The following is a 27,334-nucleotide window of genomic DNA, read 5'->3' as shown; positions in this document are numbered from 1 at the left end:
TGGGCTGGCTCTGCTCTTTATTGTTTATTGGTCTGAGGCTCTCCAGATGCCAGCCTGGGTGGCAGGGCACACCTGGGGCGGGTGTGGGGGCGCGGGCAGGCTGGCCCTCCCGGGGTGGGCCCTGGTCTCCTCTCGGCCGGCGGGGGGCGTGCCCGACCCCGCTGGAGGGCGTGCCCGACCCCGCCGGAGGCAGCAGCGGCTGCAGGCTGGGTCACTCTGTCGACAGGGTGGCGAGGGCTTGGCGGGGGCGGCGAGAACAGATGCCCTCCCGCCCCCAGGGCTGGGTGTGCCCGGTGTGGATCCTGTCTGCCGAGTAGGGGCACCATGGCGTATCTGTGGCAATGCTGGCCAGCCTGCCCCTACCCGAGGCCCCAGGGTCCTCCCACCCACCTGTACCCAACTCAGCTACCGCAGGACAGCAGGAATGCATGAACAACCCTATTTCAGTGAAAAAACACTCTCTGCTCCGGCCTGGCGAAGCAGGTTGGGGGGGCAGAGCGGGGAGCGGGGGACCGAGGCTCGGTAAGGAGGCAGCGGGCGGGGGCGGGGGCTCCCACGGCTCTGCAGGGAGAGGTCCGCCAGGGCCTGTCTCCAGAAGCATCTGGGCACCAGGTGGCCGGAGGGCAGGGCGCAAGCTTCAAGGTGCCCTGGGGACACAGCCACTGCCCCTCACCCCTGCGGGCGGGTGCTGGGGAGCATGCGGGCGCCGGCGTGGGCATCGGCATTCGGCAAGCAGACCACGAGGGAGCTGGGGCGTGCGGGGGGCTGGGCTCTGGTGCCTGCTGGGGTCTCGGCCAGAACAGCCCCAGGAAGCTCCGGGAGGCCCACGGCCCCGGAGGGTAAGGCACAGAGTTTTGGTTTCCCAGGGGCCCAGTCCCAGCCTGGCCCCGGAGGAGCCCCGCTCAACCGCACGTCCGGCGGCCCACGGCTGTGTGGAGGCCGGCAGCGGGCACGCTCACTTGGCTTTGGGCTTACGGCCGAGGCCTGTGGGGGGCGAGAGGAAAGCATCATTAGGAGCAGACCTGCCGGGGACAGCGCCGAGGCACCTGCGTCGGGGTCCCCAGGCTCCTGCTGTCCCATCACCACTGCCCGGTGGGCCTACTGTCTCTGGGTCCGCTCTGACCCTGGGCCCTCGCCCCTGCACAGCAGGACTCTTCCGGGTGCAAGATGCTGGGATGCCCCCCAGCCAGCTGGCTCCTGCCCACCCGTCCAGGCCGGATCTGGGCCCGTAGCACACGGTCGGCCCTCACCGATCCCCGGCACCGCTGTCTCTCCCGGCGCTTCCCCAGCGGTGTCCCTCCTGCTCCCTTACGCTGTCCCCACCTGGACAGTTCCTGCCACCTGCATGCCCCCCCAACTGGCCCTGCAAGGTCCCCGGCCCACTAAAGCCCTCTGGTCCAGGGGCCCTCTCGTGGCACCCTGCCCGACTCCCCTCCCCCCACCCCGGCCACACCAGAGCCAGGCCCGTCCCAGGCCCCCCGAGCGTCTGCAGCAGACTTGGGTTTGGGGAGCATGCTGGAGAAAGACGGGGCAGAAAGGTCGGAAGTCATTCAAAGTGGAGCGCCTGGGCGGCTCAGGAGTCCGACTGTTGATTTGGGCTCAGGTCATGATCTGTTATGACAGCTCAGAGCCTGCTTGGGATCCTCTCTCCCTCTCTCCCTCTGCTCCTCTCCCATGCACGCACGCGAGCGCTCTCTCTCTCTCTCTGGCTCAATAATAAACATTAAAAAAATAATCTCAAGAAAGGGGCGCCCGGGCGGCTCAGCCGGTTAAGGGCCCGACTTCAGCTCAGGTCACGCTCTGACAGCTCGTGGGTTCGAGCCCCACACCGGGCTCTGTGCCGACAGCTCGGAGCCGGGCGCCTGCTTCGGATTCTGGGTCTCCCTCTCTCTCTGCCCCTCCCCCAGTCGCTCACGCTCTCTCTCTCTCTCTCAAAAATAAACATTAAAAAGTTAAAAAAAAAATCTTAAGAAAAAAGTCATTCAGAGCATGGTTTCTATCCCAGCCCCACTGCGGGGTGCCAGGACACAGGGCCAGGGGCAGGGGGCGCCCCTGGCACCGCACAGCAGGGGTCTCTCAAAATCACCACCTTAACCAGATAATTGATGTGAAGGTCACTGACCACAGGGCAAATGGCCCCGAGCTCTCCTGGGGTGCTGGGGGTCGGCGTGGGGACCCACGTCCCGTGTGCAGAATTCCTGCCCAAACACCATCGGGAACCAGGTGGGCTGGGGGCAAGGGGAAACACCTGGAGTGAAGGTGTCTTCCACAACCACAATCCCAGAGCCACACAAGACAGACCGAGGCTGGATGCCTGGTCCTGGGTAGGACCTCATTTCCAAAAAGTCCAAATAACTGTGAACAGTGTGACAGGCCTGCCTGGGGACACCTGCCTGGGGCTGCACAGGACAGACCCTGACTCGTCCTGGGGGGGGTGGGGGGGTGGGGAGAAGAGCCTTGCTCTCAGGAGACCCCTGAGGTCAGGTTCAGGGGCCAAGCGTTTGAAAGTCTAGAACTTTCAAATTGTTTCATAAAGTTGAGAGCAATGCTCAAAGTTGGCAGCAAATGCTGATAACTTTGCTATTTTTTGCAAGATTTTGCCATTTCGGGGTGAAGGGTGGGCGGTGTTCATTATGATCTTGCAAACTTCCTGTCGGGTTGACGTTTTTGCAAATAAAATCTCGAGGAGATGAGGAGGCTGGGATTCCTGCCTCCTGTCCCCGCCCCCCCCCCCCCCCCCCCCCGGGGACGGGGGGACCTGTGGAGGGCTGTGTGGCAGCAGAGGGAGCACCCTGGCCTTTCACTGGGCAGTGGGCACATGTGGCCGCAGGCCCCCAACCCACGGACCACACGGCCCACTTGTCCCCTACACCTGGGGCCGGCAGCGGGGGCGGACCCGGCTCGTAAAGGACACGCCAGCCCAGCTCAGAAAGTAACCCTGGGAGGAGACAGGCAGAAGGCTGTCCCCGACAGTGAGGATAAACCGTAAAGACGGGAGCCCCTGACTTCACTCCTGCCCTTGCTTCCTCTGGGCGCCAGCTGAGGCCTAAGCCCCAGAGCTGGGAGCTGAGCCGGCCCCAGCAAGGCTACAGGTGTGGGGAGAACCAGACGGCCCCCCCCTATCGTGGCACACAAGACCGGCACCCACTGACACAGTCCAGAGCGCAGCGGGGACCCCAGGCCTGTCCGTCTGCGTCTGTGAGCCTGCTGGGCCACATCAGAGACACGGACGGTCCTGCCCGTACCCGGGGGTCCTGGTGCTGTCGACCCAGGAGGTGCCTATCGACCCATTCATGGCCTCCAGGACCTGGCCAGGGAGGGGAGGCCCGCCCGCTCCCTGGAGAGAGCCCGTCACTCACTGCCCCCCAGGAGGACGTGTGGCCAGACCAGGGCCGGAGGAGGGCTGGGGTGTGCCCTGTGGAGGGTCTCACCCGGAGGCTGGGAGTCAGTAAACCCCATGGTCAGCTAGGCTGGTCGGGACAGGGACCCAGCGGCCCTGCTCCCCGGAGGGCACCCGACTTGGTCTCGTCCACCCCGCCCTCTTGAGGCCCCTCTGCTGGGCGCACAGCTCTGAGGTCGCACCCGGCCGCAGCGGGGACACCAGCTAAGCGAGGCATGGCTCCCGCCCTTCCCGAGAGGGGGGGCGAGGCGGAGGGCTGGCAGGTCCCACCACCAGCGGCAGAGGAGGCAGGGGGGCTTGCTGTCAGGCCTGGGGGGGGGGGCGGGGGCGGGGGGGCTGCAGGGAGCGGGTTAGCGTCCAGGAGCGGCAGGGCCCAGGCCCCGCCTCTGCTCACCGTTAGTGCAGGCACCAGGCGGGGTACGTACCTCACTGAATCACACAGAGTCTTTTTGTTTTATTATCGTCAGAGTCAGGGGCAACCTCTGCTTCCAAATAAGAGAAACGCACTCAACGGCTTATTCCTGACCCACCCTGAGCTGGGAGCTGGATGCCGAGCCAAACACGGCCGGGCCTCAGGCGGCCCCTGGCTGACGGCCCCACCTGCTACTCCCTGCCTGAGGTCGCGAGAAGTGGTTGCCAGTGGGCCAGGGGCACGGCCACTCGGCAGCGGCCCCACAGTCGCCCTTCCCGCCCGCGGAAGGTGGGGCCGTGGCCTCTTTCCCCCAGGCCGTGGGGACGCTCTGGGGGGGGGTGGGGGGGGGAAGAGGGCCACTCGCCCGCTGCAGAGAGAGACTCAGGGCTCTGGCGTGGGACGGATGAGCTCTGACCCCGTGCCAGTGCCCCCAGGCCCTGTGTGACCTGCCCGCCCAGGTGCCCTGCTTCCGGGGCACAAAGGATGATGGGAGGGGAGCCCCAAGTTACCTTCCTGGTTCCTCGAGGGGCGCTTCTTCCTTCGCTTGCCCGTCCCCTTCGAGGCTCGCTCCCGGGTCCTGGGGAGGGTGCCAGACCCTGAGGAATCCATCGCTGCGTCCTCCGAGAAGGATCTGTCCAAGGACGTGTCCAGTGCAGAATCCGGGGCTGTGTCCTCCTGGTCCCCGTCCCCGTCCCCGTCCCCAGCCACGCCGGGGCCTGTGGCACCGTGGCCACGCGTGCCTGTAGCCTCCGGCCTGCGGACGGTGCTGTCGGCCTCGGCCAGGCAGGCGTCCCGAGGGCCTGCGGCGTCTTCAGCATCTTGGCTCGACCCCGTGGCCCCGGGGGGCTTGTCACCAGAGAGCCTGAGAGGCTTTAGGGCCTGAGCCCCTCCCAGCACCACCGGCCAGGCCCCCGCAGAGGGCTGGGGGGCCTGGGGGTCCTCTGCGGCCAGGAAATCGCTGGCGTCGGTGTACCAGGAAGAACGCCTCTCCAGGGGCCCGGGCCCCTCCTCCTCCGATGGGTCAGCAGTGGGCTGCGGGCCGGGGGCCGTGGCATCCACGCGGTCCCTGCCGTGGGGCTCAGAGGTGGGGTGGCTGGTGTCTCCTGCAGGGTCTCTGGTGGCCACTGTGGACACAGGACAGGGCAGCTGAGGGTGGGGCCCAACTCCCAGGCCAGCCCGATGGCGCCCCCACTTAGGGTGTGCTGGAGCGGGGGGCCTCCCTCCGTATCTGCTTCTACCGGAACGTCCCCGTTCCGCAGCACCCGCTGCCCCAGGAGGCGTCCCTGGCGGCCTCCAGGTGGGGGTTCCCAGAGAACAGCCCTCGGCATCCACTGTCCGCCCCGGGGTGTGGGCCTACTTCACCCCTGTCCCTCAGCCCCTGTGGCAGCCACGCAGAATGGAGTGCAGCGCCCCGCCCCGCCCCCCTCAGCACCCCTGAGCCCCAGGGACGGATGTCAAAGGCCCGCTGGCCCATCTCTCCCGCCCGCCTGGGGGCTGTCACACCCGCGGGGAGCTCTCTGTCGTGGCAGAGACACCCCAGCACCAGAAGGGTGAGCCGCTCCTCTGGCCCCACCTCCCACGGCAAGGGAGATGAGGGCTTCCTGCAGGAGGGGAGGCTCCGGGCAGCGAGGAGGGTGGGAAATGGCGATGAAGAGGTGGGAGAGGGTCTCACCAGGCGCCTTGTCCCTCAGGGGGTCTCCGGCAGCCGCCTTGCTGCCCCCCTCCGCGTCCCCTCGGCCACGGGCCGTCTTGCGCAGCTGGAAACCCTTCCTGATGTCGGCCAGCAGGGCATCGATGACACACACGTCCTCCTGCTTCCCGACTCCCCTCCTGACTGAGAAGCCCCAGGGACCCTCAGAGACGCGGCTTGTGGGGCCCCCCGAGCCCGCCCAGGGGACCTGGAGCCTGGAGGCGTGGGAGGTGCCGCCGGGTCTCCAGGGCAGGGAGGAGCGTGGGCCAGATGCAGGCGCGGCCCCGCGGGGGCTCCCCGGGCCCCCGGCCGGCGCCTGGCCTCACCGGGCTTCCCATCCTCGCCCCGCGGCCTGCACGCCTCCTCCTCGGCCAGCTGCTGCTTCCTCCTCTCCGCCTTGGCCGCCTGCTCCTTCCGGTCCTTGTTGTCCTGCGCGGGACCGACACGGAGCCCCGTGACCCCAGCCCTCGGCAGCCGTCCCGCCTGAGGTCCGCAAGGGGCTGCGGGCCCACCTTCAGGGCGCGGAGGAAGAGGTTCCGGAAGGTCTTCATGGTGCTGAACGTGTCTTCCAGGGAGAGCTGCTGAGCGTCCTCACACAGGTAGCTGGCCAGCTGCAGCTTCTTCTGCTCGATGGCCTGGAACACCTCGTCCAGCGCCCGGGAGGCCTCGATGCTGGCCTGGGGGCGTGGGCGCACGGTCACGGCCCTGGGAGGACACCTTGCGGGGGGGGCACCTGCCGTCACAGGGACACAGCCCGGGAGGGTGATGGCTGCCGGCACGGGCCCCCACGGGCAGTGGTCTCTCAGTGGGACCAGACAACTGGGTACCGCGGCCCCCGGGGAAAGGAGCTGCCTCGGGACCAGGGACAGCAGCGCCGCCCTGCCGCGGGGCCCCTCGCCCTGGCCCCGTCCTCCCCCACACTCACCCGGCCCTGCCCGTTCCACCCTCCCGGACTGACTGGCCCACTGGCTGGAGGGGCCCGCCCCTGGACACCACCGGGCCACTGCTCCCCGAGCCCAGCCCCGCTCGCCTGGAGGCGCTGGGCGTACTGCTCCTGCACCTCAGGGATGCAGGAGGACACCTTCCTCTCCATTTCCAGAAGCTTCTTCAGGTTGGTGCTGGACTCCGAGCGGATGAGCTCAAGGTTGATCCTGAAAAGTACGCGAGAGTGCGCTGGGGTCAGGTGACAGCTGAGGTCCAGTCTCGTGGAGTCGGTGGGGGCCTCACCCTGCACGCCCGCGGGGTCACTGGGGGCCCTCACCGCGTACGCCCACAGGCTTCTGGAAGCACATCAGGGCTCTGGGAAGGGCCAAGCGGTGCTGGGGGGATGTGTCAGGACAGCGACCCCAAAGCCTCGGCCCATCCTCCTAGTGTGACCCTCCGAGAAAGGTTCTGCAGCTCTGGGACCTGACGACCTCCCATAGCAGCGTGTGCCTGGTGTTGGAAGGCCCGGGCCACGCTCCCCAGGGCTGCCCCTCTGGGCCGAGTGACCCACGTGGATGCAGCCCCACTTCCCCGGGCCTCGGTTTTTGCCATCTGTGCAATGGGCCTTGCTCACGGGCTGCTGTGAGGGTCAACCTTATGAAGGGTGGTGTCACACTAGCCCCTGGTATGCCCACGACCAGGTCACTCCCTCCCTTTCGTGGCCTCAGCTTCCTCCCGTAAATCATCTGGGGACAGGCCATCAGGCCATGATGGACCCGAGGTCCTATCCCAGGCCGAAAGCGAGGGTCCCACGGGCATCTGGGGGCCCGGCCTGGTCCGGCCGCCTTACTGGTCAGGACCAGGGGTGGGGGTCCCGGCGTGGGCGAGGCGGGTGGGGGGCATGTACCCCGCTGCCTGGGAGGGCCGCTCCAGGTCCCTCGGAAGCTGCAGGAGGTCTGGGTGGTTTTTCTCCACCTCCTGCAACAGAACGTGTCCGGTGAGCGCCGCCGTGGCCCCGCCCGGGCCCCGGGGATGCCCGGGCCCCAGGGGCCGCCCCGCGGGCACACCTCCAGCACGTGGTGCAGCAGCGTCACGCGGCTCTGCTGGGACTTGGTCTCCGTGAGCTTCAGCAGCGTGCTGATCTTGAAGCCGTCGGCGTCCCCCGTGTGGCTGCCCTACGGGGGTGGGGAGTGAGCGTCCTGCCTCCTGGGGCTGGGGGTGCGGCCGGGGGCGCGGCGCACTTACATAGTTGAGGAAGTTTCCTATCTTCAGGATCAGCTGGCAGAAGACGGGCAGCTGGTGGCTGGTGAGCAGGCCTGCGGGAGGGCGCCAGGGCAGAGGGAGGGGCGGGTGCTGCGAGGCGTCTGAGGCTGCGGCGTGGGGGCAGCACCCCTCGGTCCCCTCCCCCACGCTCCCTCCCGGGCTGCAGTCCCAGCGCGGACGGCCTCCGGGACTCGGGGAGCAGGTCTGCCAGCGTTGACACTCACTGAACCCTCACGACCCTGGGGCAGATGACCCCTGCCCCCTTCTGTGGATGAGGTTCTAGAGGAACCTTCTAGAAGGTTGTAGCTGTGACCTCCCTGGTTCTCGGCTAACTGTCCCTTGGGGCGTCGGGGAGGGTGGCCCTTCTGGCCCCGTGGCCAAGAAGGGAGTGGGGGGCCACCGCGCGTGTCTCTGCCCTGTGGCTGTGGTGTATTCCCGCTGATCCCTCATCTGGAGAACGCGGCGAGTCTCTGCACACGTGTGTGCCTCTGCACGTGTGCGTGCGTGTATACATAAACACATACGTGTGTACCCGCAAACGCACGCGTGCCTGTGTCTGTGCGCACGACTGCGTGCGTCTCTGGCGGGCGACCGCTCCCTCTCCTGGTGCCGAGCGCCCCGCCCCCACTCACTGTCGCAGGCGGCCAGCACCAGCTGGGCCTTGGGCTGCACCACGTCCAGCACGACGGCCGTGCCCTCACACAGCAACATGCACTCCACCCGCAGCTGGTAGCTGGGGACAGAGCGGGAGATCAGGGACGGGGCCCCCCACCTGCGGGTGGGCAGCGGCCGGGGGCTGAGGCACAGAGCTCGGGGAGGGGTCCCACGGCCTGGCGCTCCAACACGCGCTCCTGGGCCTCAGCAGGACTGGGGCAGGGCCCAGGGATGGCACTTTGGACCAGCTCTGCTGCACCGGAGGGCGGCCGCCTCCCTGCGGGGCACCCCTGGCTCTCAGAGCGGGCGGCTGCACGAGTGACCCGTGTGGCGCTCCTCACGGAGTCCTGAGGGAACGGCCTGCACAGCCCCTCTCCCCTCCCCTCTCCCCCTCCCCCACTCGCTCACCAGGGAATGCCCAGCAGGAGGAGGTAGAACTGGTCGGCGTTGGCCAGCTTGGTCCGATCCTCCGAGAATGCGCGCAGGTTTTCAACCTGCAGACAGGAGACCACTCCTGGGGTTCCGGATCCCGGCCCTCCCAGGAAGCCCCCTGCCCTGCCTGCACCTGTGTGGACCCGCTCACCGGGCCGCTCACGCTGGCGCCCCTCCCATCCGGCACACTCTGCGAGCCGGGAGCCCTCCACCCCCCCCCCCCCCCCCCCGTGCTGCCCCCACCCCGCCCCCGGCAGGACTAGCAAGTCTCTTTCCTTGACTCACCTCGTGCTTCTCAGGGAGGAGCTTGAGGAGTTGCTTGAGGACCTCCACGTCAAATTTCGTGGTGTCCCCAGCCCGGATCATCGCAGTGACGTCCTCGTTGGAGCTGCAGGTGAGAGGGGGTGGTTGGGATGGGAGGAGAGGGGCCTCATGTGGGCTCCTGGGGACCCTGCCAGTCGGGGACTGCCCTCGGCCTGTGACATCTCCGCTGGTCACACCCGGGGCACAGAGAAGGCAAACCACCTGCCTCAGCTGCACAGTAAGGAGGCCTGGGGCCGACTACCACACTCCTTGTCTGCCAGAGCACCCTCCGCCTCCCCCTTCCAGGGGGCTGCTCGCGACAGGGGCCGTCTGGCTCAGGCACCCCAGGGAGCTCCGTAGCCGGAGCCACCAGAGGGGTTCCCCGCGGATGTCTGGGTCTCGAGGACGGAACGTGCAGTTCCCAGAGCGGCCTGCAGAGGGCGCCGCAGAGCCCAGCGGGAGGTGCGGGCGAGGGGGCGGGGCAGGGGCGAGGCCGTGCCGCCCGTGCCGCTCACCATCGAAACTGCTTCAGGAAGATGTTGAGGTTCAGGCTCTTCTTGGAGTCCAGGAAAGTGATCTGGAAAACACCCCCGCCCTGGTGTTGGTGCCCGGGGAGCAGCAGAGGCCCCTGGCTGAGCCCCAGCCCGGCCCCACCTCCTTGGGCTCCTTCCTGGCCGGGGCTGCCACTTGCTCCTTGGGCTTGGCCTCGGGGAAGCAGAAGAGCCGCTCGATGCTGGAGAAGTCCGGCTCCACGACCTCGGCCCCCAGGCTGCTCAGCGAGGCCCACATGGAACTGTGCTCTGTGGAGGAGGGGCCCCCGGTCGGGTTCGCGCCCACCTACCCAGCGGCTTGACGGACGGAGGGGGAGGGGCGGGGCGGGGCGGGGAGGGGAGGCCCCCCCACCCCGCCGCCCCGTTGCTGTCACACCGTATGCATGCGGACGCATACGTGCCCGTGACCCGGCTGGCAGGAGGCCCCGGCCTTGACCTTCTCTGGGCATTGGCACCCAGGGGCCTGGGCGCTGTGGGGCTGTGGCATCGGAGCCACCCATCGGCTTGCGAGGGTGCGCGTGGGAAGAGAGGCCCTCCACAGGTGACCTGTGACCCGCTCCCGCCCCGCCCTGCCCAGACCTCCCAGGAGCTGAGTCCAGAGCAGAGATCAAATGGCCCTGGCCCACACTTGGTGGGGGGGGGGGGGGGGGGGCGGGGGAGACACAGGGGCCCAGGTGTGAGCACATATACTACCAGTCGGTATCGCAGGCCAGCAGGGCCCGGCACCCCCCGCTCGGGCAGGAAGCCACTCACGGAGCCTGGGGGGCCCTCACCTCGCGCCGCATCAGAGCCGGGCGGGGGCTCACCTTGGGCCACATTGGACGGCAGCTTCTGCCAGTTGAGTTTCTTCATGCGCACAGTGGGCGCGTGCACGCACCGGTGGCTTGGGACCCAGGCGGAGGAGCCCAGGCTGGGGCCCACGTGGGCCACGATGACCTCCTCCACGCCACCCGCCGCAGAGGGGCCAGAGGTACCCGGCAGGGGTGGGGGTGGAGGGGGGCCCCCGTCCAGGCCAGGCGGCGGGGGTGGGGGCGGGCACCCTGTGCCCGGGAGCGGTGGAGGTGGAGGAGGTAAGGCCCCGCCAGAGACAGGCAGGGGGGGTGGTGGAGGGGGTGGGGGGGGTGGGGCCCCCAGGCCTGGCAGTGGGGGAGGGGGGGGAGGAGGAGGGGGCCCGGCGGTGGAGCCAGGGAGTGGGGGTGCGGGTGGGGGCGCTGGGGCTCCCAGGCCTGGCAGTGGGGGAGGGGGGGGAGGAGGAGGTGGGGGGGGCGGGGGAGGGGGCCCCGTGGTGGGACCAGGGAGTGGAGGTGCAGGTGGGGGGGCTGGGGCCTTCAGCTGCGGAGCAACCAGGTCCTCGACAGCGTGCAGGCTGCTGAGGTCCGCCTCGGGCCTCGGGCCCCCCACCCCCGCCTTGGGGGCGCCGCTGTTTTGGGGCACGCTGCCCCTCCGACCCTGGCCTAGGTCAGCCTGGACACTCTTGTGGGCCTTGGTCAGGGTGCTGGGGCGTGGCCGCCCCTTGACGGACAGAAGCCGCTCCATCATCTCCTCCAGGGTGCATTCCTGGACTGGGGAGGGGGTGCCGGGGTCAGGGCCGAGGGCCAGAGGAGGTGGGTAGGGGGAGGTGGGACAGGCGTGGCCACTGCCCTCAGGCAGGGGGCGGCTACCCTCCGGCAGTGGTCTGAGACCCTGCTGGCCGTGCATCGGGCGAGGGGTCAGGGCGGGAGGTGGGTGAGGGCTGTGGGCACCGTGCCCGCTGGGCCCCACCTGCTCACCGTCACTGGCCAGGAGCACGGCCCGGTTCACCAGGTTCTCCAGAGCCTCCCAGAGCAGCTGGCTGGAGGGCAGGGTGGGCTCCAGGTACAGCAGGCCCTGCAGCACGGACAGCAGCTGGGCAGACGCCGGGGAGCAGCTCACCTGGGGGGCAGGGGGGGGCGGAGGCTGGGTCAGCGGGAGCACCTCAGCTTGCCGGGAACGTCCACCCCCTCAGCACTCTGCGGCTTGCAGGGCCCGGGTGATGAGCTGGGTTCACGGTTCCCTGACCGTCGCACCGGTGACATTTGGGGTGAGGCCGCTCTCTGTGCGGGGGCTTCCTTGTGCATTGTGGGCTGGTCCCGGCCCCCGTGAAGCCAATAGTGCCCTCTGCCCCACTGTGGCAACCTTCATGTCTCTGGATGTTTCTGGATGCCCCCTGGGGACGCTCGCGCCTGGATGAGAGCCACGGGTTCTTTGAAGGACAGAAGGTCCCAGACAGGGAGGGCCTGAGCTGGACCAGAGATCAGCCTCCTGGCCTCTTGCTGGTCCTGGGGCCCCTCGGGCCATTTGGCGGTAGCCAGCCAGCTGGGGCCCAGGACAGTCCAGCTCCCTCTGGGCAGCCCAGGCCTTTGTGATGCTGTCCTCCTGGGTCCTGGGGCCCTGGCTCTGTGCCTATGACAGCCCGGACCTACCGCCAGGCGCCAGGCTCTCCCCTCTCCAGCCCCCTGACCCCTCACTGCTCCCTCGCATCTCCACATCTGGCCCACGGCTCCGCTGGGGGTGGGGCCTACCAGGGCCGGGAAGGCAGCCGTGTCCGAGCCCCGGCGCCCAGGCCACAGTCCCGGGGGTCGTCACCTTGTGGAACACAGAAGTGAAGACTTCCTGATGGTTGTTCATGTCGACGCCGCCGCAAATGCGCAGAAGCTCCTCCGCATCCTCGGCCTTAGCCTCCTCGAAGGCCTCCAACTGGATCAGCAGGTCGGCGTCCTCCAGATCCCTGGGGCGAGGGGGCCGGATGGGCTGAGGCCGCTGCCCCCCACCCCCCAGCCTCCCCCGACCCTGGACAGACGCACGGACGACCCTCAGAGTGGCCCACGCTTCGCATGTGGCCAAACCTCAGCCTGAGGCCAGCTCAGCAGCAGAGCCACAGGCCCGGGCTCCTCCCCCTGGCTCCCCACTCCCCAGCTGGCATCCCCGGGGCTGGGGTCCCACCCAGGAGAGTGGTCCTGAGAAGGCCCAGGATGGGGGTTCTCTGCTACGTGGATTCCCCGGCACCCAAATAAGTTTGAATTTCAGATAAACGACCAGTGACCTTTGGCATAAGTATATCCTATACGACATCTGGGATATACTTACACGGAAGGAGCCCTCCTATTCAGCTAGGGGTCCTGCACTGCATGAGGCAACCCTAGCCTCCAGGGGCAGCTCCAAGGCCCCAGGCAGGGAGACCCCGCAGCGTGGCGCACTGCGTTGTCAACCGGCCTGGGTCCAGCGGCAGAAGCCCTCTCCTGCCCCTCTGGAGGTGCTGTGTGGGGCCCAGGGGAAGGCGAGCCTGGCTTTGGGGGACGGTGCAGGGGACTCACCGCAGACGTGTCAGAATGTCCAGCAGCTGCAGCCCTGGGAAGGGACAGGAGGAGTCAGCAGGCCTCAGAGGCTGCTGCCACCGGCCCCCCCCACCCCGACCCAGGTCGCTTGCACCTCTGATGCCTCTCCTCTGGTCTCCCCCTGGGCTTATTCCCACCCCCTGGAAGGTGGTGCCATTCCTAAGGCACCAGGAACACTCTGGAGGGACACGTGGTCGCACCCCCTAAGGGGTCATCCCACAACTGGTAGGACCGGAGCTGGGGATGGGCGTCAACACCGAGAGGCCCCGAGTCCCCCGAGGGGGGCAGGTGGGGGCCGGCTTCCCAGAGCCTTCCTCTGGGGTCCTGGGGCGGGCTGCGGGCGGTTACCGGTGAACTCCCCGCGCAGCTGGGTGCGGGTGCGGAGGTCCTCGGGGCCCAGGATGATGGCATTGATCACACTGAGCAGGGTGACGACATAGGGCACGTTGTCGCTGTCCGAGAGCTCATTCATGATGACGCTGAAGCGGTACTGTTGGCTGCACACGGTCTGCAGGGCAGGCAGGGGTCAGCACGTGCCCCGGGCCCACCGAGGCCCCAGGGTCCCCCGAGGCTCACCTTGTAGTGGTCCAGGGCGTCCAGGGTCAGCATGTGGCCTTCGGGCGAGTAGATGCACAAGGCAGCCAGCAGCTCAAACACCTGCTTCTTGACCATCACGTTGGATGTGTCCAGAGCTGCCGAGGGGCGGGGGATTGTGGGGGAGTCTCAGCGGGGGCCCAGGACCCCAGGCCCGGCTCCCCCTCTCCCCTCCTGGAGGCTGGTCCCCACCTGGGCCTGAGCTGAACTCACACTTCCGCAGGTGGACACCAGAGGGCGCCCTGCACCGGCACACCGGCCACCTCCCGGGCTGGCCTCCCCAGGTGCCCAGACCCGCCTCCGGGACCAGAGAGGCAGACCCCACAGGCACGGGCTCACAGGCGGGGGTCCACTTGGACTGGGCCTCAGTTCTGAGAGGGGTCCCTGTTGGATCTGCCGAGGGCCACGCTGGCACATGGCCCTGGGCCGAGCCCATGCTTCCATCAAACTCAGTACCGACTGTGCTTGACAGCCTGGGATGCCCCCTCGTCCTCGTGGCCCCCTGCCTCCCACCTTATCCCCCGAGCTGGCACAGGGGGCACAGCCAAGCCCAGGCTGGGTAGGGCAGGAACGAGGTGGCCTGTGGCTTGTTCACCCACACGGGCACTCGCCCACCCCACGGGTCGACTCACCCGTCACTGGCCCCTCCTGGAGCCCCAAGCATCGTGGGGCCCGGGTGCTGCCACGGAGCAGCACAGCCTGGCAGGCAAGGGACACACAGTGATCCCTGCTCACTAAGGGCCACCTGAGGTTGCTCTCAAGGGTGGAAGACTAACCCTGGGCGCAGCCTTGGGAGACTTCCTGGAGGAGGGGAGCGGGAGTCAGAACTTAAGGAGTCAGGGGCGCCTGGGTGGCTCAGTCGGTGAAGCGTCCGACTTCAGCTCGGGTCATGATCTCGCGGTTCGTGGGTTCGAGCCCCGCGTCCGGCTCTGTGCTGACAGCTCAGAGCCCGGAGCCTGCTTCAGATTCTGTGTCTCCCTCTGTCTCTGCCCCTCCCCCACCCATGCTCGCTCGCTCTCTCTCTCTCTCTCTCCCCGTCAAAAATCAATAAACATTAAAAAAAATAAAAAAAAAGAACTTAAGGAATCAGCAGGCACACAAAGGCAGAGAGCAGCCTGAGCTGGAGGTGAAGCCCCATGTGGTTGGAGACGGCACAGAATGGGCAGGGGCAGGGGCGTGGGGGAAGGTGGAGGAAGAGGCCATCGGCAAGGGCCGGGGTTCCGGCTAGGCTCAAAGGGCTCGGAGCCAGGTGGAAGGCAAGCGGGACTCCAGCCGCCAGGGCCCGGACCTGGGTGGCGGGTGGTGGGAGTGGTGTAGGCAGAGCCCGGGGGGAGAGGGTGGGGCCCCAACAAGCGCAGGGCTGGGCGGAAAGGCCGGGCAGGGTCACAGAACAGACCGGGCAGCCAGGTGCGGCCGGTGGTGGAGGACCAGGGCTCCAAGGTCACCTGGACGTCCCGGACCTGGGGCCGATGCGAACCCGGTTCCTCCTCCGGGAAGCCCTCCCTGCCTGCCCAGCCGAGCTCTCTCCTGCGACCCCAGCCCTCCTGCCGCCCTCCAGGGCCTGGGGCCTCACGCAGAGTTACCAAGGGGCTGGCCGTCTGTGCCGGCCTGGCCTCCCGGCAGCCCGCGGCTCACCCAGGGAGAGCTGGCGCACGTAGGCCTGGTTGCTGAGGATGTACTCGATGCCCCGCTGCGAGTTCAGGACGGCGCGCACGCAGCTGATGCAGGTGAGCTGCAGGAGGGCGTCGGCGATGCGGGCCACCCCGCGGCCGGACAGGCGCGCCAGGGCCTCGAGCAGCAGGTCCAGGCCGCTCTGCTCCAGGAACTGCACCATCCAGCCGCCGTCGCTGCTCTCCAGACGCTTGCGCAGCCCCGAGTAGTTGACCACGGATGGCATCTGCAGCAGCCGGATGCACAGCTCGGGGTCGGCGCTCTCCAGGTTGGCCTCCGTGGGGTCCGAGTCCTGCGCCCCCAGCTTCTCTTTCAGCGCCGCCCACTTGCGCTGCGCGCCCTCCTTCACCGACATCTTGCCGAACTGCAGGGCCGGAGGGAGGGGGGCGTGAGTCCTGAGCCCAGCTCCGCCCCCCGGGTGCCCCACCGCTGGAGAGGCCAGGGCGGGTGCGGGCGGGGGTCCCCTGCCTCAGTATCCCCACCCGCCCGCCGGGTTTGCCCTGCGGGGGCGGGGGGGGGGGGATGCTGCGGGCAGACCCTCGTCCCGTCTGAGCTGCCACCACCCCCGGGGCTTCCTCCGTGCCAGGCGCTCCTGGCCACAGCGGCTGGGCTGACAGCAGCGCCACCCCCCCCCCCGCCCCGCCCACCCTGTCGAGGCGGCTACACCGGCAGGAATACCACTGACCCAGCGGTGATGATGCAACAAAAGTGGCGTCTCCAGGGCTCCCTTATCTTGTCCCGGGGCACTTCCCCTGCCCAGTGGACAGGGTCAGATAGGGACAGCGGGGCAATTCCAGGCCTCAGGCGTGTGCCGGGGAAGGGGCTGACTGGAGGGTCATGCCCGGTGCTCCCCCAATCGCGGGCCCTCCCTGCGGGGAAGCAGCCTGCCAGGCCCTGGCTTCCGCGGCCCTGCGTTTGCCAACCAATGTGGACGGAGCACCGGATGTCCCCTCACACACACCTTTCCCCTAAAGAGGACGGGCTGTGCCTCCGCCCTCGCCACCCCCGGCAAGCCCCCCTCCTCCGGCCCCTCGGTGGTGACGCCGTCCCGGACCGTGGCCTCTGGGGACTGGCCTCAAAAGTCAGGGGCAGCCCAGGCTCTCCGCGACCATGTATGGCTCAGGTTTTATATTTAGAGCCTGAGAAGGACAGCACGGGGCTGCCGAGAGGGAGCCCGAGGACCAGAGCGCGGCAGTACCGTCACGCCTCGCGCCCGGGGATGCCACAGCCCTCCAGCCCCCCACCGCGCCCACCTGACGGGACAGGAACGGGGGAGGCACCCAGAGAAGCACGGTCACATGCCCACCGCCCCCCCGTTGGAAAGGGCAGGGCTGAGTGAGACTGGACTCCGGTCCGAGGGGGGCTGGGAGAGGCTGGCCGTCCAGCCTGGCCTCGATCTCAGGGCTGCGGGACCCGGTAAGTTGGGGGGAGACCCCACGGACCATCTGAGGTCATATGTAGGAGATGCAGGCCGAGAGGGGTCGAGAGCCCAGGGGCCTGTCCCAGGCCTGGCTCCAGGCCCTCTGTGCTCACTGTGGTGCAGCTGGAGGCCTCCCGCCCCCTCTGCCTTGGTGACTCTTGGGTATTGTCCCTTGTGCTTCCCGAGCGCCCCCCCTCCCCCCACTGGCATGGCTGGCCTGGCCTTTCAGCAGCCCCTCCTGTTTGCAGTGGGTCCAGACCCCCACCGAGCCCCTTATCCTCCTGCCTGGCTGACTGCCCGACAGGCCCCTGGGGTCCCCCAGCGGGGGGGCCGGGGGGGTGAGGAACGGCTCTGGGCCCACCGGCCACTCGAGCCGTCTGAGCCTCCTTTCCTCGCCTGAATTTCTGCATCAGCCTACTGGGGGCATCCTGAGAGGGAGTGGGTGCGGTGTCCTTGCAGGGGGGTGGCCGGGTGGCGGTCACCGTCCCCCAGGAGCCCTTACAGCCCTCCCTGTGACCGCACAGCCCACCTGCTCCCTCAGGCCCGGCCCTCTTACCCCCTCCCTCACCGTCCACTCACCCAGATGCGCAAGACCTTCCGGCTGCCTCTGCCCACCCATTCCAGGCCCTGCCGCGGGCCGCCCCTCACACTCTCCTGGCTTCTCATCCCTGCTGACCGCTGCCGGCTGTGGCTCTGGTCCCTCCTGGGCGGCCTCCTGGTGGCAGGGGAGGGGGCCGCTCCCACCACCACGAAGAGCACAGCAGAGGGGCCTTCGCACACGCTGCCACGCACCTCGGGTGCTGCTGCCTAAAGACGCAGCCGGGACTGACCCTGCCTTCCCCGCCCCCACCCCCGCCCCACTGGCCCAAGTCCCTGTTTCCCTGGCACAGGCTGAGTGGCTGGAACATGACCTCTCCCAGGCCAGGCCTCCAGCATCCTAAGTATCTTCCCCCGCCAAGAGCCCCAGGGGTCCCTAGATGCAGAAAACAGCCTCTCAGAGCCAGCCTGCGTGGCCCAGAGCGCCCCACCGGGCTCCTGGCGGCCACGGGCTCTCCACCCCAAGGGACCCCACCTGTGGGGGCTCCCTTGGCCTGTGGGGGGGGGGGGTGGGTGGGACCACAGCAGCAGGTGACCGGCCCATCCACCTGCCTGTCCACGAAGGATCCTGAGCTGTGTGCCCCAGAGCTGAGTTTCACAAGCTGGCCATGCCCCACGAGGCACCGGGCTGTGGCCCAGTATGGAGAGGGCGTCCAACTAGGAGAGTGAGCTCAGCTGTGGGTGGGGATGACTTTTCTCCCTCTGTGATGCCACCAGGCTGCCTGGCCGCATCCAGGGCCCACCTGCTTAGGTCCTGGGTGGAGGATGACTCCCTAGAAATGTTTCAACTGCCCTTCAGGACCAGCTCCTGAATACACGGATGGACGGCGGCCAGACACCAGGACAGAACCCTGACCCACAAACTGCAGCCACAGCCCAGGAGGAAGCCCGCTGTCTCCACAGCAGACCTGCCGGAAGTCGGACCTCGATCTCTGACGCACAACCACCCTGGGACAGTGTCCCACATGGCCGGGGCTGGATGACGGCTTCCACAGTTTTTGTTGCCACGCCCACCTGAGGACCAACCAGAAAGCCGAGCGCACTCCCCAAGCGATCACGCGGGCTGTCCCACTTCCCCAGGCCCCCAGCCCCTCCCCCGGGTGCCCCTGAGCCCCCCTTTTTCCTACAACGAAGCTTCCTATACATAGAAAACACTTTCACATATTAACATATACATGCTACAGAGCCCATGTATGTACTACACGTATACATCGTATACACATAGATATACGTACTACATAGTGATAATTAACGCATGTATTCTATACTATGTACATAGGCTGCACATGTACGTTAATGCACATAATATTACACATGCACAGTAAGCATATATCGTGTAACGTGTATGTACTACGTGAATACCTCATATGTGTGCACATGATATTACACATACATGGCAACAATTATATATAAGAAGTATAGATGTGGGGCGCCTGGCTGGCTCAGTCAGAGGAGCCTCTGACTCTTGATTTCAGTTAGGGTGGTGAGTTCGAGCTCCACATTGTGTGTAGAAATTACTTAAATAAATAATTTTAATAATAAATAATTATACAATAAAAATTTTAAATAATTTTTAAAAATGAATGCTTAAAAAATATGCACCGCACGCATACATTATACACGTACGTCCACACTAACAGCGAACATATATACATGGAACTAAAATACGAGTCTGACAAATGCGAGCGGTGACCAACTCGCTGCCTGAAGCGGCTCAGAATAAACAGCTCTTTCCCATCCGGATGGCGGTTGAGCATTTCCGCCCCGAGCCCCAGAGGGATTCGGGAGGGCAGCGAGGGGACCTGCGTGGGAGGCAGCATGCTGGGAGCCAGAAGCCAGGCTCCTGGGCTTGCTCGCTGGCTGTGTGCCGCGGGGAAGTCCCTCTGCCCCTCTGTTCTCCATCTGTACAGTGACGCTTGCTGCGGGGCTGCCAGGGGAGAAGCTGGACCTGGTGGGCAGGGCGAGCGCCCGGGAGCGCTGTGGCTGTTGTAACGCCGTCCCCGGGCGTCCGGCCCTGCCCGACTCTTGGGCTGAGCGGCGGGCCCCCAGCCAGGCCCGGCGCCGAGACAGGGCGGGGTCGCAGGGACCTTCCCAGACTCGGGCCCGCCGGGCGGGGCGTGGCCAGCCTGCCGGGGGCGGGGCCACACGCTCAGGAATGCGCTCTCGGGGCCCCCACTCGCGCGGGGGCGGGGCCAGCGCAGGAATTTGCATTCGCAGAATTTTTGCAGCCAGCACCGCCCGCCGTAGAGCACGAGGGTCTCCAGGGCCCGAGCCCCCGGAGGGGGCTGAGGCCTCACCCTGGACCTAGGGCAGCTGGGAGGTGCCCCCTCCCCAGGCAGTCCGTGCCCACCCCCCCCAGCCCTGCACCAGAGGGACTCCGCAGAGGAAGGCGCTGGGGCTCCCGCAGGAGTGTGATGTCGCCCGAGATTCTCCAGCGTTCGAGTTTTTCTACCAATAACGTGGGGTTCCCACTGGGGCGGGGCCACGCCTCCCCCTGCAGACTCTGACTCCCGAAGGCAGGGTCTCCCTCCGAGCTCTCCTGGGTCAGCCCACGGCTCACGCGCGTTCACGGCCCGCGCTGCTGACTCGAGGACCTGGAGGAGACTGGACGCCGGTCCTCCTGGCCCCTCCTCGCACACCCATCTGCTTTTCTGCCCGCACCTACATCCCGGCGCCCACAGGCCCGGGCAGCTGTGCTGACTCACGGCAAGCCACCGCCCCTGCCTGTCTGTCAAGCTGTGTGCGTGGGGGCGGGGGCAGGGTCAGAGCTGCCCCCCCCCCCCACCCGACCTCAGAGACCAGCCCCTGCTATGCAAATAGGGAAACCGAGCCTGAGCGGGAGAGCCTCCTGAGGCGGGCACCGGGCACCAAGCCATGTCCTGGGCACGGCTGCCGGGAGGCCCCTGCGTGGGCCCAGGGGCGGGAGGGGGCTTCCAGCAGCGTGCGGCGGCGGGGAAGCCCGCACTAAGTGCCGGAGTTCGGCGCCCTGGAGGAGGGGGTTTGGCCTTCTGCTCCTTGATCCCTGCGAGGGCTGGAGGAGGGGCTGGGGGCCCTGGGCGGGCCGTGAGGGCCAGGGAAGGCACAGGCTGGGGACTTGGGCACCTGTGAGAGGGGCGGCCCTGCCAACATCCCCACCAGGGCTGGGGTGCTTCTGGGCCCAGAGCCAGTGAGGGCGGGGGCGGGGTGCAAACAGCGAGCTTGCCTTCCTTGGGGAAGGCGGGTAAAACGGCAGGAGCGGGGTTCCGGAACTGGAGGCAGGGGCTGCCACACTGTATTTTTAGCTCCGAATTTTTCCACTGCCTGGTAACCCTTGGATTGTGTTTCCAGCGGCAATTCCCCCGGAGCCCAGGGGCAGCCGGGGCCCTGCAGGGTTGGGGAAGCCCCTGAGGCTGATCCCATTCTCCTCCCTCCAAGACCTTGGTTCCTTCTAAGCCTCGGGCACATACGACCTTACCCACCAGGCTGCAAGCCCCCAAGGGGCTTGGGTGGGTCACCTGCCCTCGGGCTCATCCCCGGTGAGGGTCCAGTGCACGGTGGGCCTTGGGGAAGGAGGAACAGCAGAGTGCCGACCCATCACCTGCCCACCCGTAGGCAGAGTGCAGAGGACCTTGGCCAAGGGGCAGAGTCCTCCCACTGCCCGTGCCCCCCCATCCCCCCCCCCCATGGTCTCATGCTCCAACCCCCTGCTGCCTGCAGTCCCAGCACGGGGTGCAAGATCCATGCCTCCCAAGCCCTCACCTTGAATGCCCCGCTGTGTGTGAGGAGGCCGGCCGGGCCGCCGGAGCATCCAGCAATAAGACAGAAGGGGCGGCTTGCAGGCGGGTGGGCGCCAAGACCTTCACAGCAGTGTTGAATTAAAAACAGAGACAGGAAGTAGGACACCAAGCCGTACTGTGTAGGATTTCAACCATAAAACATATCACACAAGACACACGCCTGAATGCTAACAGAAGTTGCATCTGGGGTGAATGTGGTCTTTGTCATAATTAGAAAGACAGAAAAGGCCCCAAATCTCAGAGGGAACAGGGCTCAGCTCAGGTCACCAGGGAGGCCAGGCACTGTGCCACCAGGATCTGGGGCAGGTGGGAGTGAGGTCAGACACAGAGCCCAGGCCGGGCCTGTTTGCATCCTCCGTGGGTCCCACCCTCCTGGGTTAGGAAAGAAGCCACAGAAAAGGCTGCCCTGGTGTGGGGGATGGACTTGGCAAACAGGAAACGCCTGTGCGGGGGCGGGAGGGGGGGTACTGCTGATGCTGCCCCTGCCCCACCCCTGCCCCTCCCCTGCCCCTCCCCTGCCCCTGTTCCCTGGGAGGAGGTTCTGGGACTGGGCTGGGGTGGTCTGGGTGTCCCCCTGACCCCAGCGGATGGCTTGCTGGGTGGGGAAGGACAGGAAGGGGTGGAGGCACCCACGCCAGGAAGCCGAGCTTTCGCTTCCACCTGTGCTGGGAGCTGGCAGGGACTGGGTCTGCCCTCACCTCCTGCTGTCACCAGGCCTCCACTCCCCCAGCTGCTTGAAGGGCAGGCCCAGTGGGAGTCCCTGGAGGGGGCTGGTCCCCTCTGACACTCCCAAGGGTCTGGTCCAGCGCCTGGTGGCCGGAGGCGTGAGGGGCGGGTGCCGCCCGCCTGCCTCAGCACAGGAGGGCAGCATGGGTAGCTGAGGAGGACAGCGGCGGCCACCGCTGCCTTCTGTGGCTGAGCCAGTTCCAACAGTGATCGCTGGAGGACAGTGACAAGTACAGACCTGTGTTGCCTGTGAGGAACCCGAGGCCCCCACGTGGCAGGGTGGCCTTTGACTCTGGGGCTGCTGGACCGCCCGCAGGCCCCGCGCCTGGCCACAGCCTCCGCCCGCAGGGGCTCTGCTGGGCCACAGGAAGACCTCAGGCCACCAGAATCCCTCCTCCCTGGGTTCTGTCCCCCAAGACCAGATGCAGCTCAGAGATGCCTCCTTCGGGAGACCCCATGTCCCTCCTCTGTCTCCCCGCCGTCCTCAGGAAAGGCCTCTCCCAGGCTGGGAGGACACTCGGTGCCCAGGGAGAAGGGCTGGCCAGAGACTTCAGGCTTCGGGCCCTGCAGTGTGTGCTTGCCGAGGCCTCGGGGTGTTGGGGTATGGCTCAAGACTGCCCACTGCCTGCCCCGGCAGTCCCTGCCCCTGGCCGGTCCCCGGTCCCAGCTGGAGGCTTCCTGCCCAGGAGCAGGGAGGACAAAGCAGCGGGTTGAGGCGGGGGAGGGGCCGCCCAGCACTACCAGGGCCCTGAGGGCAGAGGACGGCTCAGGCTCTGGCTGGGATCAGGCTCCGCCGCTGGCTGGCTGTGTCCCTTGGACCAGCCACAGGACCTCCCAGAGCTCTGGCCGCAGTCCTCGAATGGGGATGCGCGGGTCAATGCCAACCCCTGGGCCTGCTGACAGATCAACAGGCACCATCCGTAAGTCCCGGGAATGCGCCGGAAAGCACCGTGCCCAGCTGCCCACCCATCCACTGCGCCCCCCGCCTGCTCCTCCTCAGCCAGGCTACCAGCGGCCGACATGAGCTGAGATGCAGCCCCCCACTCGGCAGCCCCCCACTCGGCAGCCCCCCACTCGGCAGCCCCGGGCCGCCTGGCTCAGGCAGCCAGTGCCGGCAGCCTGGCCCGCGCCGGTGAGCGAGACCCAGTGTCCACCACAAGATCCCCCCCCCCCCCCCCCCCCCAGGTATTTCTTGCCAGTTGCGCAGGGCCAGGCCCATCGTGGGCTTGGTTTCCTCATCTGTAAAAGGGCCGGGATTTTCTCCGGGGATGCTGGTTTGGCTGAGCCAGCACTGTCTGCCTGGCCTGCGAGGCCCCTCCTGGGCGGGACCCCCCACCTCCTCTTACAGGTGATCTCCCGGGTCCCACCTCTGGGCGTCCCTCCTATCACTCTGCCACCTCCGGGGGGCGGCGGCCCCCCACTCCCCCGCCCCCACCTCCACGGCAGCCGGCTGGCACCAGGCAGGGGCAGTGGGGGCCTCCAGCAGGGCGGGGTCCCGCCCCGGCACTCCCGTCAGTGCGGGTGGGAGGGGGGACAGGCCGCGCCCCCTCCCCGCCGCCGGCCGGGCCAAGAGCGGACAGTTGACCTCCCTGCGGCTGTTCGAGGATGGCGGTGCCAGGCTGTACTTGGAGCGGAACCGGGCACCCGGGCACGGGGACCCGGATGGCGGCGGAAGCAGGCCGCACACTGAGGTCACACCCAGGGCCAGGCACAGAGGAGAGACTGATGCCCTCTGACACAGCTGGCCAGGGCCCCTGCTGGTGTCCACACCCACGTCCACCAGTACTCCGCAAGGCCAAGATCGATCTCAGAGACGGAAAGCCCTGCCCCACGGGCTGTGTGTGTGCGTGTGTGTGCACGTAGGGGTGGGCACTGGCTGGCCTGGGCATGGTGGGGACTGGGGCAGTGCAGGGAAGCCACCACCCGGGGCTGCACGTGTGTCTGGAACTGGCCTCCTCCTCCCTGACCCAGCATGCCCTGGGCTAGCCACAAGGCTAGGCTTGGAGGTTCGGCCTCAGCGGCACCATCTGCTAAATGGGAGGCACGGCCTGCCTCCACCTCCCCAAGTGTATCTCCTGGCCGGTCTCTCACCCACGGAGGGCCCCACATGATGGCCCTCAGCAGCACTGCACACGACTCCTTGCTCACGTCGGCCCCTGCCTTCCCTGTGGGGTCGGCCCAGGCCAGCCTCATGCGAGCAGGTGGCCCTGGGTCCACCTTCCCACCTTCCAGCGTCTCCTTTCCCACGTGGGCCCAGCTCACAGGCAGGGGCGTGGTGGAGGGTGCCCCAGCAGCACACGGCGGGGAGGGTGGCCTGGCCGGGCAGAGAGCGCACGCTGTCCTCAGGTAGCTCGGTGGCCTAGTCCTCCCAGTGCTGTCACCACCCCCCTCCTGCCCCACAGCAGCTGCCTGCCCACGTGCGCTGCTAGGGAGTCACCCAGGTGGGTGCCCCGGGGCCTGCCCCGTCCCTTGTTGGGAGGCCAGAGGGTGCTGCTGGGCCAGCACGAGGCTCTCCTATTCCCAGAGTGGTGGTGACGCGGGACGGGGGATAGCCTTGGCCTCCAGGTGCTCACCGGGGCCAGCCAGTCCTCACCCTGACCCCAGGAAAGCACTTTCCGTACGCCTGCTCTGGCCCACTGGAGCAGTGAGGTGAGCCCACAAGCCCGGGGCACACAGTAGGGGCTTTATAAATGCATCTTGCCAGAGTGACACCACAGATTCTACAAGCCAACAACCCTGTGCCTCAGTTTCCTCTTCCGTGAAACAGATGATAATCACAGTACCCGTGCCTCACTGGTTAGGCGTGAGAGTTGGAGGCCGTGGGGTGGGTCCATTCACTCCTTCGTGCATTCACCCGTTCTGCACACAGACTCCACTCAGGACCCTGGGACCGCTGCAGGGCACAGGCCAGACTCGGGACTGGCTCTCAGGAGGTTCTGGCAGTGCACCCGGCAGAGGGGAGGCCCCGAGCAGCCGCACAGCTTCCTCAGTCACACCTGGGGAAGGTGCTGTCCAGCAGACAAGCAGCGGTGGCCCCTGCTGGGGGGACGGGCCCACCCTGCCCCCTGTCTTGCTGCCTGGCCCAGGAGGAGGAGGAGGCTGGCGGTCCCGGAGCGAGAGCCTCCCTCGGTCTGGAGCTTTCTCTGCGCACTGGGTAGGTGGGCAGCTGGTGAAGAGACTCCACGCCAGCTCAGGACTCAGGCTGTCTGGTGTTGAGAGGTGGGCCCGGCAGGACCCTCCTTGCTAGGGGTGAGGCTGCTCGGGGTGGGGCCTCATGGTCAGATCCTCTCTCACACGTCCAGGGACCAGGCGCTTGCCCCAGCACAGGCACTCCTTCCTTTATAATGGGTTGAAACCACTTTCTCATCTTGGACACACAGGGTCCCCCAGGCCTGGCTCCTGCCTGGCCTCAACCTTCCGTGCCGGGCCCAGGTCCCCTGGACCCACTTCTGTCCACTGCCTTTCCCAAGCCACTGTGTCCACTGGGCCTTGAGCCAAGCAACTGCTAGACCCCTGCTGGGGTGCAGGGGGGAGGGGGCCAGGCAGCTGAGTCAGGCCTCACCCCTCCAACTGTGGGGGCACTCTGCCTCCTGGTTCCTCCTCTGGGTGCCTCAGAGAGTGCCCACACCCCAGGCCGGAGCCAGGCCGGCGGCGGCGTGCCCTGCACCCGCAGGCAGTGCCCGCCTGAGGTTATCCAGCTACCATCCACCCCTCCCCCGCCCTTCCGAACCTGCTAACTTTTCCAACCTGGAATCAACTGCGCTTTGAGGAAAGGCGAACGGAGTCTATTTAAGGTGAGGAGCTCGCGGTCCCGGAAGGTGAGGTGTTCGCAATTAGCTCCGACAGCCGTCAGCACCTCCACAAAGTGGGGGGCCCTCACCTGATGGTTAACTCTTTGCTGTAAATGGCTGGGTCCCAGGAGGGCAGCCCCATCTGATCACTCGATCCTCTGGGTCCTCTGCTCTGCAGGGCCCCTCTGCCTGTCTGCTGGCCCCGATGACCTGTCCATCGTCCCTGAGCCACTGCGTGGGGCCGGGACGGGGGACAGGGGACAGCTTGGGGCTGCTACCCTAACTTGGCTTTTTAAATTGAGAGTCGATGCTCTCCTGGTGAGGGATGGGGACAGTGTGAGGCCCCAGAGCCGGAACCAAGAGCCGATACTGGACACGCTGGGACGGCGGCACCCTCTCCCCCAGCGCTCCCTGCCCTGGACAGCACGGTGAAGGGGGTTAGGGCATTTGCTCTGGGTCCAGGGAAGAGGTCCACACCTGAGCCACCGTCCCCACCGTCAGGGTACAGATGGAGAAACTGAGGCCCAGAGAAGGCAAGCGTCCTGCCCGGGTCCCACTGCCAGGTCCCACTGCCAGAGGGAGCAGGCTGGTGGGAAAGGAGTTTCCCCAGTACAGCTCCCCTGTGGTGTGCCTGACCCCGGGCAGGGTCGTGGCCATCTTCGCCAGCCAGTCGGGGTCTCCGTGTGTCACAGTGGGGCACTAACGCTGCGGTCACAGCTCCGGCCCCCATGCAGCCTGGGGCCCTGGGTTACAGAACCTCAGGAGGCTAGGCAGTCAGACCCCAGCCTGAACGCCACGGGAGCGGCTGCAGGCTGATGGCGCCTCAGGTCCCTCCCCAGGAAGGGGGTCCAGGGCCGGGACTGGAGGAACAGTGGGGGAACACAGAACCGGCCTCCCACCGGGAGGAACCCAGCGCAGTGATGGGGGCTCTCGCTCCCCCAAGGCCTGCCTGCGGGGTGCCAAGGCCCCGGGTGCGCCCAGCTGCTCCGCTGCAGCTACAGACACAGCAGCACTCGCGGGACCCCCGGCCCGTGCGCACCTCGTGGGGCCACCGGACTGCCGACCCGAAGTTGAAGTTTATTTTCCCAACTGTGGCTGATTCATGGTCAGGATGTGGCAGCCGCGGGAAGGGGAAATTCTGCTGGCACCGGGCGGGGCCCGGCTGACCCCCGGCCACCACCGCGGCCAGTGCGTTCCAGCTGCGTCTCCGCGCGGGGGTCGGCAGTCAGGGGTGGGATGAGCCCCGGGGTCAGCGGGGGGGGGGGGGGGGGACTCCTGGGGCCCCGCCCGGGGGCAGGGAGCCGGGAGCCCGCCGCCTTGTGCCGCCACCCGGGGCGCACGCCGCGCTGCCCCAGCCCCCCTCCCCAACCCCAAGAGCCCCCTCGCTCGGACTCAGTTTCCCTGCGGCTCCTGGGGCGGGGGGCCCAGAGGCGCGGACTTACCGGGCTGGGGTGCAGCGGCGCTCACTCGGGTCGGGCCAGGGTCCGCGCCAGGCCGCCCACCGCGGGCTCCGCACGGCTCGCGCCGGGTTGGGCTGGGCTCGGGCTCCCGCTCCGCGGGGCGCGCGGAAGAGGAGGTGCCGCCCCGCCCCGCCGGCATGCGGCCACGTGGGGACCCGGCGCGCCCGGGGGCGGAGTCGGGGAGGGGTCGCCGGGAGGCCCCGCCCACCCCGCCCGCGGCCGGCGCGCTTTCTGGGGATCTCCTCGCGCCTGGAAATTCCCCGAAGTCGCCCCTTCCCCGCCCTGCCGGCCTCGCTCCTGGCGGCCGGGGGTGGCGG

General features: G+C 67.5%; 1 protein-coding gene across 5 annotated transcripts; it reads right to left on the bottom strand.

Moving 5' to 3' along the window:
- INF2 (inverted formin 2) lies at positions 1-27,116 on the bottom strand. Of its 5 annotated transcripts, none has more exons than XM_042944448.1 (23): positions 27,000-27,116; positions 15,212-15,611; positions 13,559-13,674; positions 13,331-13,490; positions 12,962-12,995; positions 12,234-12,375; positions 11,399-11,540; positions 10,436-11,191; positions 9,733-9,878; positions 9,594-9,655; positions 9,061-9,163; positions 8,752-8,837; positions 8,322-8,422; positions 7,672-7,742; positions 7,494-7,601; positions 7,334-7,404; positions 6,533-6,653; positions 6,015-6,179; positions 5,829-5,931; positions 5,485-5,646; positions 4,322-4,936; positions 3,826-3,882; positions 1-984 (listed from the first exon to the last, which is right to left on the bottom strand). In XM_042944448.1, the coding sequence occupies exons 2-22, from the start codon at positions 15,600-15,602 to the stop codon at positions 3,827-3,829; spliced, it is 3,711 nt and encodes a 1,236-aa protein (XP_042800382.1). In that variant the 5' UTR covers positions 15,603-15,611; positions 27,000-27,116; the 3' UTR covers positions 1-984; position 3,826. The 5 variants fall into 5 exon arrangements, with proteins under 5 accessions (XP_042800382.1, XP_042800383.1, XP_042800385.1 ...); XM_042944449.1 differs by lacking the exon at positions 27,000-27,116 and adding an exon at positions 21,003-21,100; XM_042944451.1 differs by lacking the exon at positions 27,000-27,116 and adding an exon at positions 15,895-15,902.
- Positions 27,117-27,334: the final 218 nt, after the last annotated feature.

This window comes from Panthera leo, chromosome B3, assembly GCF_018350215.1.
Source record: "Panthera leo isolate Ple1 chromosome B3, P.leo_Ple1_pat1.1, whole genome shotgun sequence".
NCBI lineage: Eukaryota > Metazoa > Chordata > Mammalia > Carnivora > Felidae > Panthera > Panthera leo.
Note: the sequence above shows the minus strand (reverse complement) of the source record. Positions and strands in the feature narration are given on the sequence as shown.

Coding starts and splice junctions, on each gene's coding strand:
- INF2 (XM_042944448.1), bottom strand. CDS start 15,602: ATGTCGGTGAAGGAGGGCGCGCAGCGCAAGTGGGCGGCGCTGAAAGAG. Junction 11,541..12,233: donor TCACTTCTGTGTTCCACAAG/GTGACGACCCCC, acceptor CCTGCCCCCCAG/GTGAGCTGCTCCCCGGCGTC. Junction 4,937..5,484: donor CCTGAGGGACAAGGCGCCTG/GTGAGACCCTCT, acceptor CTGTGTCCACAG/TGGCCACCAGAGACCCTGCA.